Here is a 12,500-nt window from a genome sequence, read left to right as displayed (position 1 = left end):
CTTTCCCTCACCTACATGCACATGCGCTTGCACACAACATACATACAAACACACCAACGCACAAGCATAAATACGCACACAAATACCCCCCCCCTAAACACACACACACATACACGCTCAAACACACTCTACACACAGTCATAAGCATTGCTATACATATTGAAATGCATGTGGTTGTGTGATAGATAGATAGATAGATAGATAGATAGATAGATAGATAGATAGATAGATAGATTTCGTACCAACTGAAAAATTCCCACTGGAGGTGGACTCTTTTCCTCCCAATCGGTAGGCTCTTCAATTTCCTCATCTTCTTCATCTGCCGGCGTTTTGAGCTTTTGCCGTTCGGTGCCTTTTATTTTCATGGCTCTTTTAAGTAGTTTGCTGCAGAGAGAAAGAAAAATCCGGAGTAATGAAGAAGACTGCTTCCCCTTCTGCTTTCACTCACACTCTACTTCCTATCCCTCTCAAAGCGATTGTCATGAAAGGAAAAATTTAATCAAGTCTAGTAGCTTCATCTTTCTGCTGGGAAGTTGCTTACTGTTCAGTCGGGTTTGGCCTGGACATGCAGGGCTGAAGCCCGCCTCCTTAATGTTCTAAATTGTATCGGTGGAGAACTAAAAATACCTGCATTAAATATTATTTCAGTACTGAAATGCCTTTATTAAAAAAAGCTTGGTAACAGCTTCTATTAACATTATATTGAGAAAAACAAATTGTGGAAAAAAAACAAGTTAGTATGAGATGCCCATCTAAAATGTTTAAATAGCCCTTTTTTGTTACCAGTCTTCCACGTCCTCATTTCCCGAAAAGGGCTGCTGTAAGTATTCGCCAACTGTGAATACCCTGCAAAGTTAGCCTTTTTAGAGAAGCAAGTTGCAAGTATATCCCCATATCTACGTCACAATGGGATAGACTGAACAAATTAGGTCGCGTCTGTAGTGTTACACATATTGACCCAATCGTGAATATATATCTCAAGTACAATTAAAACTCTGGGAGAAAAAAACGCTCCTAAAATCGCCCCTAGGACACCCTGAAAATGCCTCTGAAGGAATTCAACATAATACCTAGGAAAGGGAGAGCCCAGGTCGTGACAGATCGAGCTGGAGAGCAGCTGTCACAGTGCGCAGCAAATCATATTAGGCTTCACGAATAAGAAATGATGAAACCAAGATAGAAGCCGCTTACATTCACAAGTAGAAGTGGGGCTTTTCAATGTTCAAAATGTGGCAAACCTGTTTCTACCAGTAGCTCATCGGCAAGTCCAACAGTTTAAATATATAGGATATATAACATCATCTGATGCCAAATGTTCCACAGAAATAATACAGAGAATTGCAATGGCAAAGGCTAGTTTCAATAAAATGAACCCATCCTGAAAAATAGAAACATCTCAATGATTACCAAAATTAAAGTTCTGAAATGCTATGTATGGCCAACCCTTCTATATGGCTGTAAATGCTGGATATTCACTAAAGACAGTTAAAACAAAATAGAAACATCAGAAATGTGGTTTCTTAGGAGACTGCTGAGAATATCGTGGAAGGAAAATAAATCAAATGAAGTAGTACTTGATGAAGCCCACGGGGGACGCTCACTGTTTAAAAGAATCAGGAGACGACAAATGCAGTTTTTGGGACCACTGAAAAGACATAAAGGTCTTGAACAACTAGCTTCAACTGGCAAAATTGAAGGCAAGTGAAGCAGGGGTAGACCCAGAGCAACTTACTTAGGGAACCTAATCAAATGGATAACGGGGAAAGATCAGGGAAACGTAACCTTTTTAAGAGCATCCAAGCAAAAGAATGAATGGAAAACCATGATTGCCGATGTCTGCCGCAGATCTGGCACTGGATGATCTCATCGGCCACAGCAGAAGCCACAAGTCATCTTTACCTGTTTTTCTTCTAATTAATTCTCCTATCTCGCTGGAGAAATATTTTCCTTTGCGGATGTATAGGTCATCGTCGACGAACGAGCTATTACCGACTGATTGAACCTCTAAAGCACAGGTGCCAAACTCAAACCCCACAGGCCGCATCCAGTCTGCAAGAGAATCTTAGACTGTCCATCCAGAGAATCTCCATTACACAAACTTTTCTTCAAACATAAACAAACTTGTTGCCAAGAAAAGATACCAAACACCAAGATCTGACAAATTGACCTAAACTCGGAATAATGGAATAACTTGATTTTAATTCATTTATATAGCTTTTGTCTCTTTCAAAATATATCATGGTTTTCAAAAGGCTACGTTTCAACCGCTCAATGAGTATAATATGTCAAGTTCAGCTTGCAACCTTAACCGTCATTTGAGTTTTGTCCACTGAGAAAATGAATCTGACACCCCTGCTCTGCGGAATATTGGAATCCGGATCGTTATGTAGAGCTGATATTAATATGTTTGTTTTTAATTATCATTTTAAAATATCTGACAATGGCAGTAACATGAGTAACTAAATATATTAAACAAAATGTATATTTTTTTAAACTAGAATTCCACTAGCATACCTGTTTTTTCCACACTGCTAAGATACTTGTGTCCATACAAATCTCACTCAGAGGCCGGAAATAACGTTGAAGTCTGTTATACCAGAAAAGAAAACCAAAACTGTCGACCTCTTAGAATTTCCCACCAAGTCTAAGGAAAACGGCTACGACACCGCTGGAGGAAGGGAAAATCGAACCCCATTTAACTCTTTCGAAGTATATTATGCATAAAACATGAAGGATGAAAAGTACTTCTTTAAAAAATCAGCGAATACGACATTCTTATTTTAGATAATAACCGGTTTTAAACTTCCCAAAAGCAGAAAGATAAATCTATTCTACCAATTACAATAATTGTACATTACATATAATACGAGGGGGGGGGGGGGGGGGGGTTCAAGAAGTCTTTGGTCTAAATATGAAGGAATAAAGATATATATTTGTAACTTGGCACACATACGTTCATTTCTCTACATTGTCACCATGCAGAGTAACACATTTCTGCCACCTCTCTTTAACCTTCAAAAGTCCTTGGGAAAAATATGACCCAGAATGGGCCCCTAACCTTCCACAGCTTCAATGGCGTCCTCGTTGTCATGGAAACGACGTCCTTTCAGTTATTTTTTAAGATTAGGAAACAGAAAAAAGTCTGAAGGGGGCTAGGTCTGGTGAATAAGCTGGGTGTGGCAGGATTTTAAAGCCATACTGTTCTGCTGTCTGGACTGTTTGTTGTGCCCTGTGCGTAGGGGGCGTTGTCATGCAGTAGGAGGACCCCATTACGGAGTTTTCTACGTCTTTTCTCACCAATTCAGACCGCAGTTTTATTAGCAAACCCGAGCAGTAGTCCCCTGTGACTGTTTTTTTTTTCATTTTCCAGGTAGTCAGTCATGATGATACCTTCATAATCTCAGAAACACGACAGCATGACCTTTCCACTTGACTGTGTTACCTTTGCCTTCTTTGGTGAGGGAGAAGAAGGGGTTTTCCATTGCATGGATGACATTTTTTGTTGTTGATCAAAAGGATCAAATCCATGTTTCATCCATAGTCACCATGTTTTTAAAGAAATTTATGTCATTGGACTCAATTCGAAGGAGAGTTTTGCAGGACTCAATCCCCTGCTTCTTTTGCTTACTTGCAGACACCTTATTCATGTTAAAATGGTCAGGGAGAATCGTTTCCATTGACCCTACACTGATTCCCGTTTCACTTGAGAGCCGTGTAAAAGTTATACGTCAGTCTTGTAATACCAGTCTCTTCACAATGGATACATTCTCTTCAGTTACCACAAAGGATATGCACCCTTCACGATCATCTTCCATCACCGACATAAATCCAGATTTGAATTTTCTTACCCAGTATGTTGTAGTATTTATAACGAGTACATTTGTCACCATAAACTTGGACCGTTTCCTGAAAAACACCCGAAGGGGATTTTCCTTGCAAGTGTAAAACCTGATAACTGAGCGATATTCAACAGGCTCCATGGCAAAGCTTCAGCAAAGAAAAAACTAACTTTTTTAACATGGTTTCATTAAACTCGCCGACAAGATCAAGTATCTTATTATTGTCGGATTTTCTCGAATATTTGCATGGTGTGTTACTAAGAAATTGTCTAAAGGCTGGCAAAATTACATTACTCTGCCATGATTCCTTCATACACAGACCAAAGACTTATTGAACACCCGTCGTATATCTTCAAAAGTACATTTAACAGAGTTTTTTTTTAAAATATCCTAAAAGAACAGGAATAGCATAGTTCACACACAAATCCGTCCACGAAATGAAAGGATTTCCAACCTGACATACACTCTTCAAGTGTCATGTGCATGGGCGGGTTCTAACTAGAACTCATTATGCTTATTGTGTAACCTAAACCACCTTTAAAAACGGATATCCTCCTTACAGCTAAATATATTGTATCGATCGGTGGTTAAGAGTGTTATATATTATGTTACACTAGCTGGGCATCCTCTCGATGAAAGGAATGATCGGTGAATTGACATCAACTGAAATCTTTGGCCTACTATATTAAAATTTACACTCTACTGAAATCGAGCACTAAATCTTAAGAGATGCGAAAAATTAGAAGGTATAGATCTATACTCCTTTTTAAAAAGTCCATCTCGCGAAATAACACTTCCTGCACTTCCGTTGTAAAGGACAGCTGCGCAGATTTGTTTCTTTTCTCAGAGGAATAGTCACAAAGGCCAAAGAAGGACGGGAACTTTTTGTCAAATATATATTTCTAAATTCAAGAAATGAATAAATAAAGCATAAGGACATATCTATCTTATTGCAGGTACATGCCAACTTTCAACTCTGTAGCTGTCGTAGTTTTATGGGAAAAGTGACACGTGTGTTTCCAATTGTTCAAATAATATAATAGATGTATGATAGGGTTGTACTTGATGGTCGGTATTATAATGATGTGTGTTAATTGAGTTGCCTCATTTTTTTGCGCATGACACTGCGATGAGAGCATAATAATAACTATGCCGCCCTCATCTACTTCTTTCACACCTGTAGTTACTTTTTGTCGTGTCCGTGTTGTTTCTCAGATGGCGAGGCCGGCGATTTTCAGGGTTTAAAAAAAAAATTCGTTTCCTAAATTAGATCTTTGGTACATTCTAGAATCACGGTGGCAGCCAATTAAAATCCCCGCCCTTGTCGCTTCATCAAAAAGGCATCGACGTCTGTCAATACGAGCCAAAGTCCTGACTAAAAACAACGGTTTTAATACCTTCAACAGCCTAAACGAGACGCCTAGATGTGTCAAATTAGGAAAAATTAAGGAGAAAAGCTCTCACAAACTTAAAATAAGTATTTGATAAGCACTTTCAAACCCCTGACTGAGATAATATAACCCACGTGTCATGCTTGTACAATGAGTGTAAAATACTGGGTACTCTGGCTGTAAAGAGAGTAAAAGATAGAACATGGGAGGCAACAGTGAAGGATGTCACTTGTTTGGGAAAAAACTACCAACTTCCAGCATAATGGTTTTACTTAAGTCTCCAAACAGTATAATTTTCAAAAATCAAGCTTGTTCTGCGGGTAGTCTAGCCCTCTATTACACGTTGTTATACACATAGACGTTGTGCAGTCAGTTCGCGTTTATGGAAACAGCAGGAAAATTTGATTCTTTCAGAATGTATAAATTAGGTGCAGCTGGTTTTGCATCTCAACCCTTCATTTCTTCTTTTGCTTTCCGTCTCTTTCCTTCGTTCTTGTTTCTTTCATACCATCTTTACATCCTGAAATCATTTTTAAAACCAGTTTCAATCTTTTTTTTCCTGTTGTCTCCAATTTTACTCTCTATTAGCGCTTTACTTTTCTGCCTTCGGCTCTTGTGTATTTCGTTCCTCTCTTTTAGCCTGTACTGTTGTGTGGATTTGATTTTGGTATTGGCCTGGGGAGGGGGGCGTATTTCAGTTTGTTTGCTTGTTTATGATTGTCTGTTTGTTGTTGTCTGGGGTGACTGCAGCGGTTTGGGGTTTTTACTTTTAAAAAATACCCAAAACAACCACTGTCCTGTAAGCCTCGAGTTTCGAGTTCATTACAATGAATAGTCCAAGTCAACCCTATAGGAATGTTGAAACTATAGTAGATTGTGATGATCGAATCCCTCAGTAAGTGGGTCATTCCGAAGTGGGTCATTCCGTTCCACAGGTTTGTGATTTCTTTTGGCTTAGGCCAGAGTTCACCAAACGCTCTGAAACTGGACTCTGTCCACCAAACGCTCTGAAACTGGACTCTGTCCAGTCCAAGCTGTATGTCCCCGAGCGTCAAGTACTTTGTTGATTCGGTGATTTTGCATCGTTTTTCCAGAAGCTTCAGTAGTGCTAGTAACGCTCACTTTCAAACCACTGGCAACACTATTTATTTGGCATTGGAAAGGTGAACAAAAAGAGAAAACAGACGTTCTCTTACAGCCTGTCCCTAACGATACGCATCTAAACTCAAAAGGATTCAGCCTCGATAGGCTGGCCATGTCGTAAGAATGCATAATTTCAGAATCTCAAAGGCACGGCTGCTGTTAGCAGCAAATCATTTAATAAGAGGCCTCTCGAATAAGAAATGCTCAAACCAAGAGAGAAGCCCGCAAGCTGCCAACATACACAAGTGGAAGTGGAGATTTTAAATGTTCATAATGTGGCAAACTTTTCTCTACCATAATATGTCTCATTGGCCACAGCAAAAGCCACACGTCTTCTTAACCTTTAATTCCTCTAATTCTTCTATTTTTCTGGAGAAATCTCCTTTGCGGATGTATTGGTCATCGCCAGACATTGATAGACGAGCGATCAATTAATTAATTAATGACTACATATTATCTTATTGGCGCTGAAAGAGAGGGGGGATCTTGTGCTCCAAAACTGTACGAAGAGGATTCAAATTTGAATCTTTTTTTCTTAATAATTAGTGAACTGGTTAAGTAGTTTCATGCACAGTGAATGCTGGAGCTTACAGCTTACTTTTTAATAACTATCTTAAGAAGAGCTTTCTTACTAAGATATGTTCTTGTGGTACATCATAAGGCTAATCTAGCATACACTTTAGAGGTGGAGCATGTATGGCCACTTCATCGAACACATTTTGAAACTGACAATTTCTCTCATGATGAAGGGGGTCATGATAATGCATACGACAGGTAAACGTGGCAAATTGCACTAAACAAGCCAAGTTAAAACTTCCGAGAACACTCAGAAGAAAGATTTCAATCGAAATTTTGTATAATAATGTCCTCCTGAAGCATAAATGGGCTTTATTAGATAGAACCCAGTTTTGAGCCTTCAAAGTTCACTTTCGGGAGATGAATGTTGTGATTTCCATAATGCATCTACGAGTACTAATATCATTGTTCTACCTCAAATTTATCGACGTCTCATCTGTTGTGTGGTTTATTCTTTAGAGCAGCAGAGTGTACTCCGGAGACGGACTTTACAATGTCGTAATTTCACTAACCGTGTTGGTAATAAGCATGATACCTGTGGTAGTTTTTCGTTTTGTTTGACCGTGTATAGATCTAGAATTTTAATAGAAACGGAAGCTCAAGTTTTAAAAGTCAACATATTCTCATATTTCAAATACTCATAGGGCGTGTGCACATCACAAATTCATCTAAACTATTTAGTTATGCAAATTGCAATAATGATTTTAGTGTCATTTTTTCAATTTCTTTTATTGTTGTGAAATATGGGCCTCGGAAGTCTTGGGTACCGGACCCATAATCGTGAGGTTTCCGGCTCGTGGGTTCGACCCTCAGTTCCGTCCGACGTCATGCCTTTGGGAAAAGCAGTTTGTACAAATTTTCCCGTTTGGCTCCCTCAGATCGGAAATGGACGTCAAACTGGGAGGACTTGCCTCTTAAATGACCTTATTGGTCTTACAATGGGCGTTAAACCTACAGAATATCGCACAAGTTTTCGAGAGTAGAGAGACAGACAGACAGTCAGACAACAGACAGACAGACAGACATCGACAGAGAGACAGAAAGAAACACGTTTCATACACATCATGACACATTCACACACACACACACACACACACACACACACACACACACACACACACACACACACACACACACACACACACACACACATTCAAACATACGCACACACATAGATACGCATACACACACACACACACACACACACACACACACACACACACACACACACACACACACACACTCATAGTCAAACACACACACTCGCGCGCACCCTCTGTCTCAGCAATGTCTTACATCATCAAAATTTCCTATCTGCTCGGCTTTAATGTCGGTTTTAAAGTTCGAAACTTTCAAAGTCACTGTAACTGAGCGTTGAAAATTATATTGGTTTTTTTTTAAAGAAAAAAAAATACTGATGGTACCTGAGTGGACTCTACTCATAAGAATTATGAGCTTCTTTTTGCCGTTTTTTTTGTGTATTTAATAGCTCTATTTGTCTGGGAATAGGCACGACAGCACGCAAAATCAACACAGATACCATATTGAGATGTGTGTTATTTTTCCGAAATAAAGGCTCTAAAGTAAATGAAGATGCATGACAAAGGAAAAGGATTCGTGAAAACTAAGAAAATGAGGTTCCAAATTTTATAGAGCTTAAACAAGAAGTAGTACAGAAAACGAAAACGATGGATAGAAGGGTTAAATATGATGTAATCCGTGCAATACAATGCTAACAAGTACCACTACCCTTAACACACACTCTCGCAGCCTGTATCATCACAGGGACACAAAGAAAACAATGTGTGTATTGTATTGTTAAGCTTTATTTGAACAAAATTAATAGAAGTAGAAGGAAAAAAATATGAAGGTGAGATTAGGTGATGATAAGTGCAACATTCAATCCATAAGCGAATGATGCTAATTACTCTTTCAGTTGGTGAAAGAGAGAGAACGAGAGAGAGAGAGAGTGAGAGAGAGAGAGAGAGAGAGAGAGAGAAGAAGAAGAAGAAGAAGAAGAAGAAGAAGAAGAAGAAGAAGAAGAAGAAGAAGAAGAAGGAAAGAAAGAAAGAAAGAAAGAAAGAAAGAAAGAAAGAAAGAAAGAAAGAAAGAAAGAAAGAAAGAGGGAGAATGTGAGTGTGTGTGTCTGCGTGTGTGCGAGAGAGAAAGAGAAAGAAAGTGAGAGAGAGAGAAAAAAAGAGAGAGACAGAGAGCGTGAGAGAGAGAGAGAGAGGGGGGGGGGAATATAGAGACAGAGACAGATGAGAGACAAGGAGAAAAAGAGACAGAGAGACAGAGTAAAGCATAAAAGAAAATGAGAAATATGAAGGAAGATGTGGGAGAACCAAAGATTAAGGGAGAGTGTGCTTGTTGAGACGGATGAAAGATGACGATACAAGAATCGAGGTGAAGCACAAGGTATACAGGCGGATGGGGAGATAAAACAAAAGAAGATCAACAAAATAAATTCTATTGTTAAAAAAACAATAACATCAAGATTCTTAAGGCGACGAATAATCGAGGACTATTAGGGTTGCTATGAGGCGACAGACTACGGGATGATGATGATGATGATGATGATGAGGATGATGATGATGATGATGATGATGATGATGATGATGATGATGATGATGATTATAAAGATGATGCTGATGATGATGATGGTGATGATGATCATGATGATGATCATGATGATGATCATGATGGAATAGGTGACAATTAAAGTGTGGAAGAAAATGTCTTACAACATGCCGTCACGGAGAGAAGACGGGTAGTTAAAGAAAAGTAACAGATGGAAAGTAGTTCAGGAGAGAAAATGAGAGACTGTGGACACGATCAAACAGTACAGGCAAATTGAATGATTAGAAAGATGACTGAGAAGTGGAAGTCACAAGATGCGGGTGGATAATGGGGATGGGGATAGACTTTCAACTGGTGTTATACTGAACACAAACAATGTGACAAAGGTGAAAGTAAAGGCAACCACTGAATGGGGTAAGCGTAACAACTTTTTCAATTTTCTTCTGAAAAGGATACAAATTTGAATTGTATAAACTGACTTAATCGAAACAAAAGCTGGTAAAGGCCAATGCGACAAACAGGTTGTTGTGACCTTTGGAGGTGACAAAAACAAACAGCAGATGTCTGTGAGCTGTATTTCATGAGAGAGCATACCTTGCGACAGTGTTTAGCAAATCTAACTTCATTTGACACGATATGACACAAATAGAATTATAAAAGAAACGTTTTCCGCTCTACTATTAATCTATATGCGATATCAAGTCTTGCATCTGGGTCTACAATCAGAGTGATTGTGCTATCCATAAAAAAGCAACTGGCTTTGAAATGGATCGGCAAACGGGAGTTTGTTTTTAAAACCAATTAGAGCTTGGGAGTTTCTCGTTGGTCCGTGGGTGGTTTTCCAAGTTGTATCCTAACCTAGTGGCAAAGAGTGAGGCTGCAGGCTTGATTCTCTCCTTCCCCGGGTAGGAAGCTGTGTTACAAACTTAAGTTTTTAAGATCCTTCATTTCCTCCGTGCACCAAGCTGTTAATGGGTTGGTGGTGATCGTTGGAGCCGAAATGTATAAATGATTTCGGCGGTATATGCCTAACATGCAAAAATACAGTGAACACAATAATAATATGACACTGTGCCGACAAGCGTAAAGTGGTGTCATCCTTCCACCTCGGGGTTGGAGGGGTGGGCTGGGGGTTGAGGGGTTGGCTGAATTGAAAAATTAACTTTGACCCCAAGTCGTCCGTTGCTAGGGTGTCAATAAATTTCAACAAACACTATCAGGAAGGTGAATGGCTCACCCCGGATAAAAATACAGGGGTTTTCTTTGGTAAGGTTAGAAGGTGTATGGGGGACGGGGGGAGGGGGAGGGGGAGGGGAGGGGGTGGTGAGCGATAAATTATAGAATTTAGTCAGGATGAAAATAAATTTTGAGAAGAACACTAAAGGGTGAATGCCACTGAAAACGAGAAAGGAGCACTGTATTACAACTCATGATCAATAGAGGTTACGTCCTTCAAAGTTGTGACCATACGCCATTACGTATTTATTGGCAGTGTCCAAAGAACCAGTGGTTTGTGTGGGTGTTATGACGTCATTCCTGTAATGTGACAGAGCAGTGGTGTCAAAAATGTCATCTCTTTCAAAAGACAAATGGTAGTCTATCCCAGAATCATCTGACAGCTGGAAGGCTACAGTTCGTGGTTCGTGCCATTTCCTGTCCAATATTTCTTTTCCAGAAGGAAGTGAGAAGCACCTGACGTGTTTTGAAATTCCAGAGCGCTCTGTGATTGGTTGATGCATGCTGTTACCACGCCTGTGATAGGTGAGAATTTGCTGTGCGGAAGCGTCTGTTTCCAGCATTAGTTCTACGTCATTGAGGCTTGTGGTTGGGGCAGACGACCGGATGGATTGCGAAAGGGGTTGTTGGTGTTCCGATGACGGAGACGAAAAATTAGTCCAGTCTTCATCCTGCGCTGGACCAGGTGTGTCTGTGAGAAAGGTGATATATTGTGGATTAGATGCGATCTGATAAATTGACTTTATAGACCCCTTATTAGCATACACTGGTTGTGTGCTTTCACTAGCTTCTGCATCACTAAATATTAATGCAAACTAGTAGGAAACACACACGCACACAACCCCTATACACACACACAAATACACACACACACACAGACACACACACAGACACACACACATACACACACACAAAACACACAAACACACACATGTACATACAGGATGTACACACACAGACCCTTACAGATATTCGAATACAAACATAAAGTGTGCCACAGACTCTCTGTTTAGTCAATAAAATTTGATCCCACTCAGGAAAATTCGCGTCATTTGCCATATGGCATGCTTACGAAAAGGTGCATGTGATTGTACATCATTACTAATGACAATGAAAAATGCGAAAAATATTACTAAAGTTATGCTAAAAAAGAAAAAAAAAAAGCTCAAAGAAAACCAACGAAATAAAATGTGTGCATAACACTATTGCAAAATGTTGTACCTATTTCTTCTTTTTTTAAAAATCGAAATTTCTATATGCCTAGACTACAGACTTTCAACAAGTTAAGCCAATGCTTATATGTATGACAAGCTTGAATGGCATGACTTTAAAAAAGGGATAACTTCATATCGCCATTTTATCGTGCAATGGGATCAAGGACCCCTCTATATTCAAATAGTCTTTCCATGTTAGTACATCAGGAGAAACTCTGAACTCTAAGAATCTAGTTTTACTTCTCGATCCCAAAGAGCTAAAAAAAATTAAAAAATTAGTAGCAGCTTAGCTAAGTCTAAGACATTTGTAATTAATGTGCAATGTTATAATAATTTTTCTTGAGGATTCCAGAATCTCAACATCTTCTTTGATATAAAGGAATATTGTTTTTGTTTGTGATAACCCCTCTGTCAACACTTATGTACAGTGCCTCTTAAAATTCCCTCCTTATATCTTCACCTCCCTCTCTCTTTCTCTCTCTCTCTCTCTCTCTCTCTCTCTCTCTCTCTCTCTCACACAC

The 12,500-nt window shown here is 39.3% G+C and overlaps 2 protein-coding genes across 2 annotated transcripts in view; both read right to left on the bottom strand.

The window, feature by feature from the left end:
• Positions 1-2,803, bottom strand: part of LOC101863574 (ATP-dependent translocase ABCB1) — a gene marked incomplete in the record, with an annotated part of 82,729 nt that extends 79,926 nt beyond the window's left edge. The window contains 2 exon segments of the mRNA XM_013080880.2: positions 243-384; positions 2,515-2,803. Of these exon segments, the coding sequence (XP_012936334.2) occupies positions 243-365 (123 nt within the window).
• Positions 2,804-10,867: 8,064 nt separating this feature from the next.
• LOC101863335 overlaps positions 10,868-12,500 on the bottom strand; it is a 5,632-nt gene continuing 3,999 nt past the window's right edge. Inside the window, exon 2 of the mRNA XM_005095473.2 lies at positions 10,868-11,456. Coding sequence (XP_005095530.2) covers positions 10,963-11,456 — 494 coding nt within the window. The 3' untranslated portion in view covers positions 10,868-10,962. The remainder of the gene's footprint in view (positions 11,457-12,500) is intronic.

The sequence above is a fragment of the Aplysia californica genome, unplaced genomic scaffold, assembly GCF_000002075.1.
Source record: "Aplysia californica isolate F4 #8 unplaced genomic scaffold, AplCal3.0 scaffold00104, whole genome shotgun sequence".
Lineage (NCBI taxonomy): Eukaryota > Metazoa > Mollusca > Gastropoda > Aplysiida > Aplysiidae > Aplysia > Aplysia californica.
The sequence above is the reverse complement of the archived record's forward strand: the minus strand, read 5'-3'. Positions and strand labels throughout refer to the sequence as shown.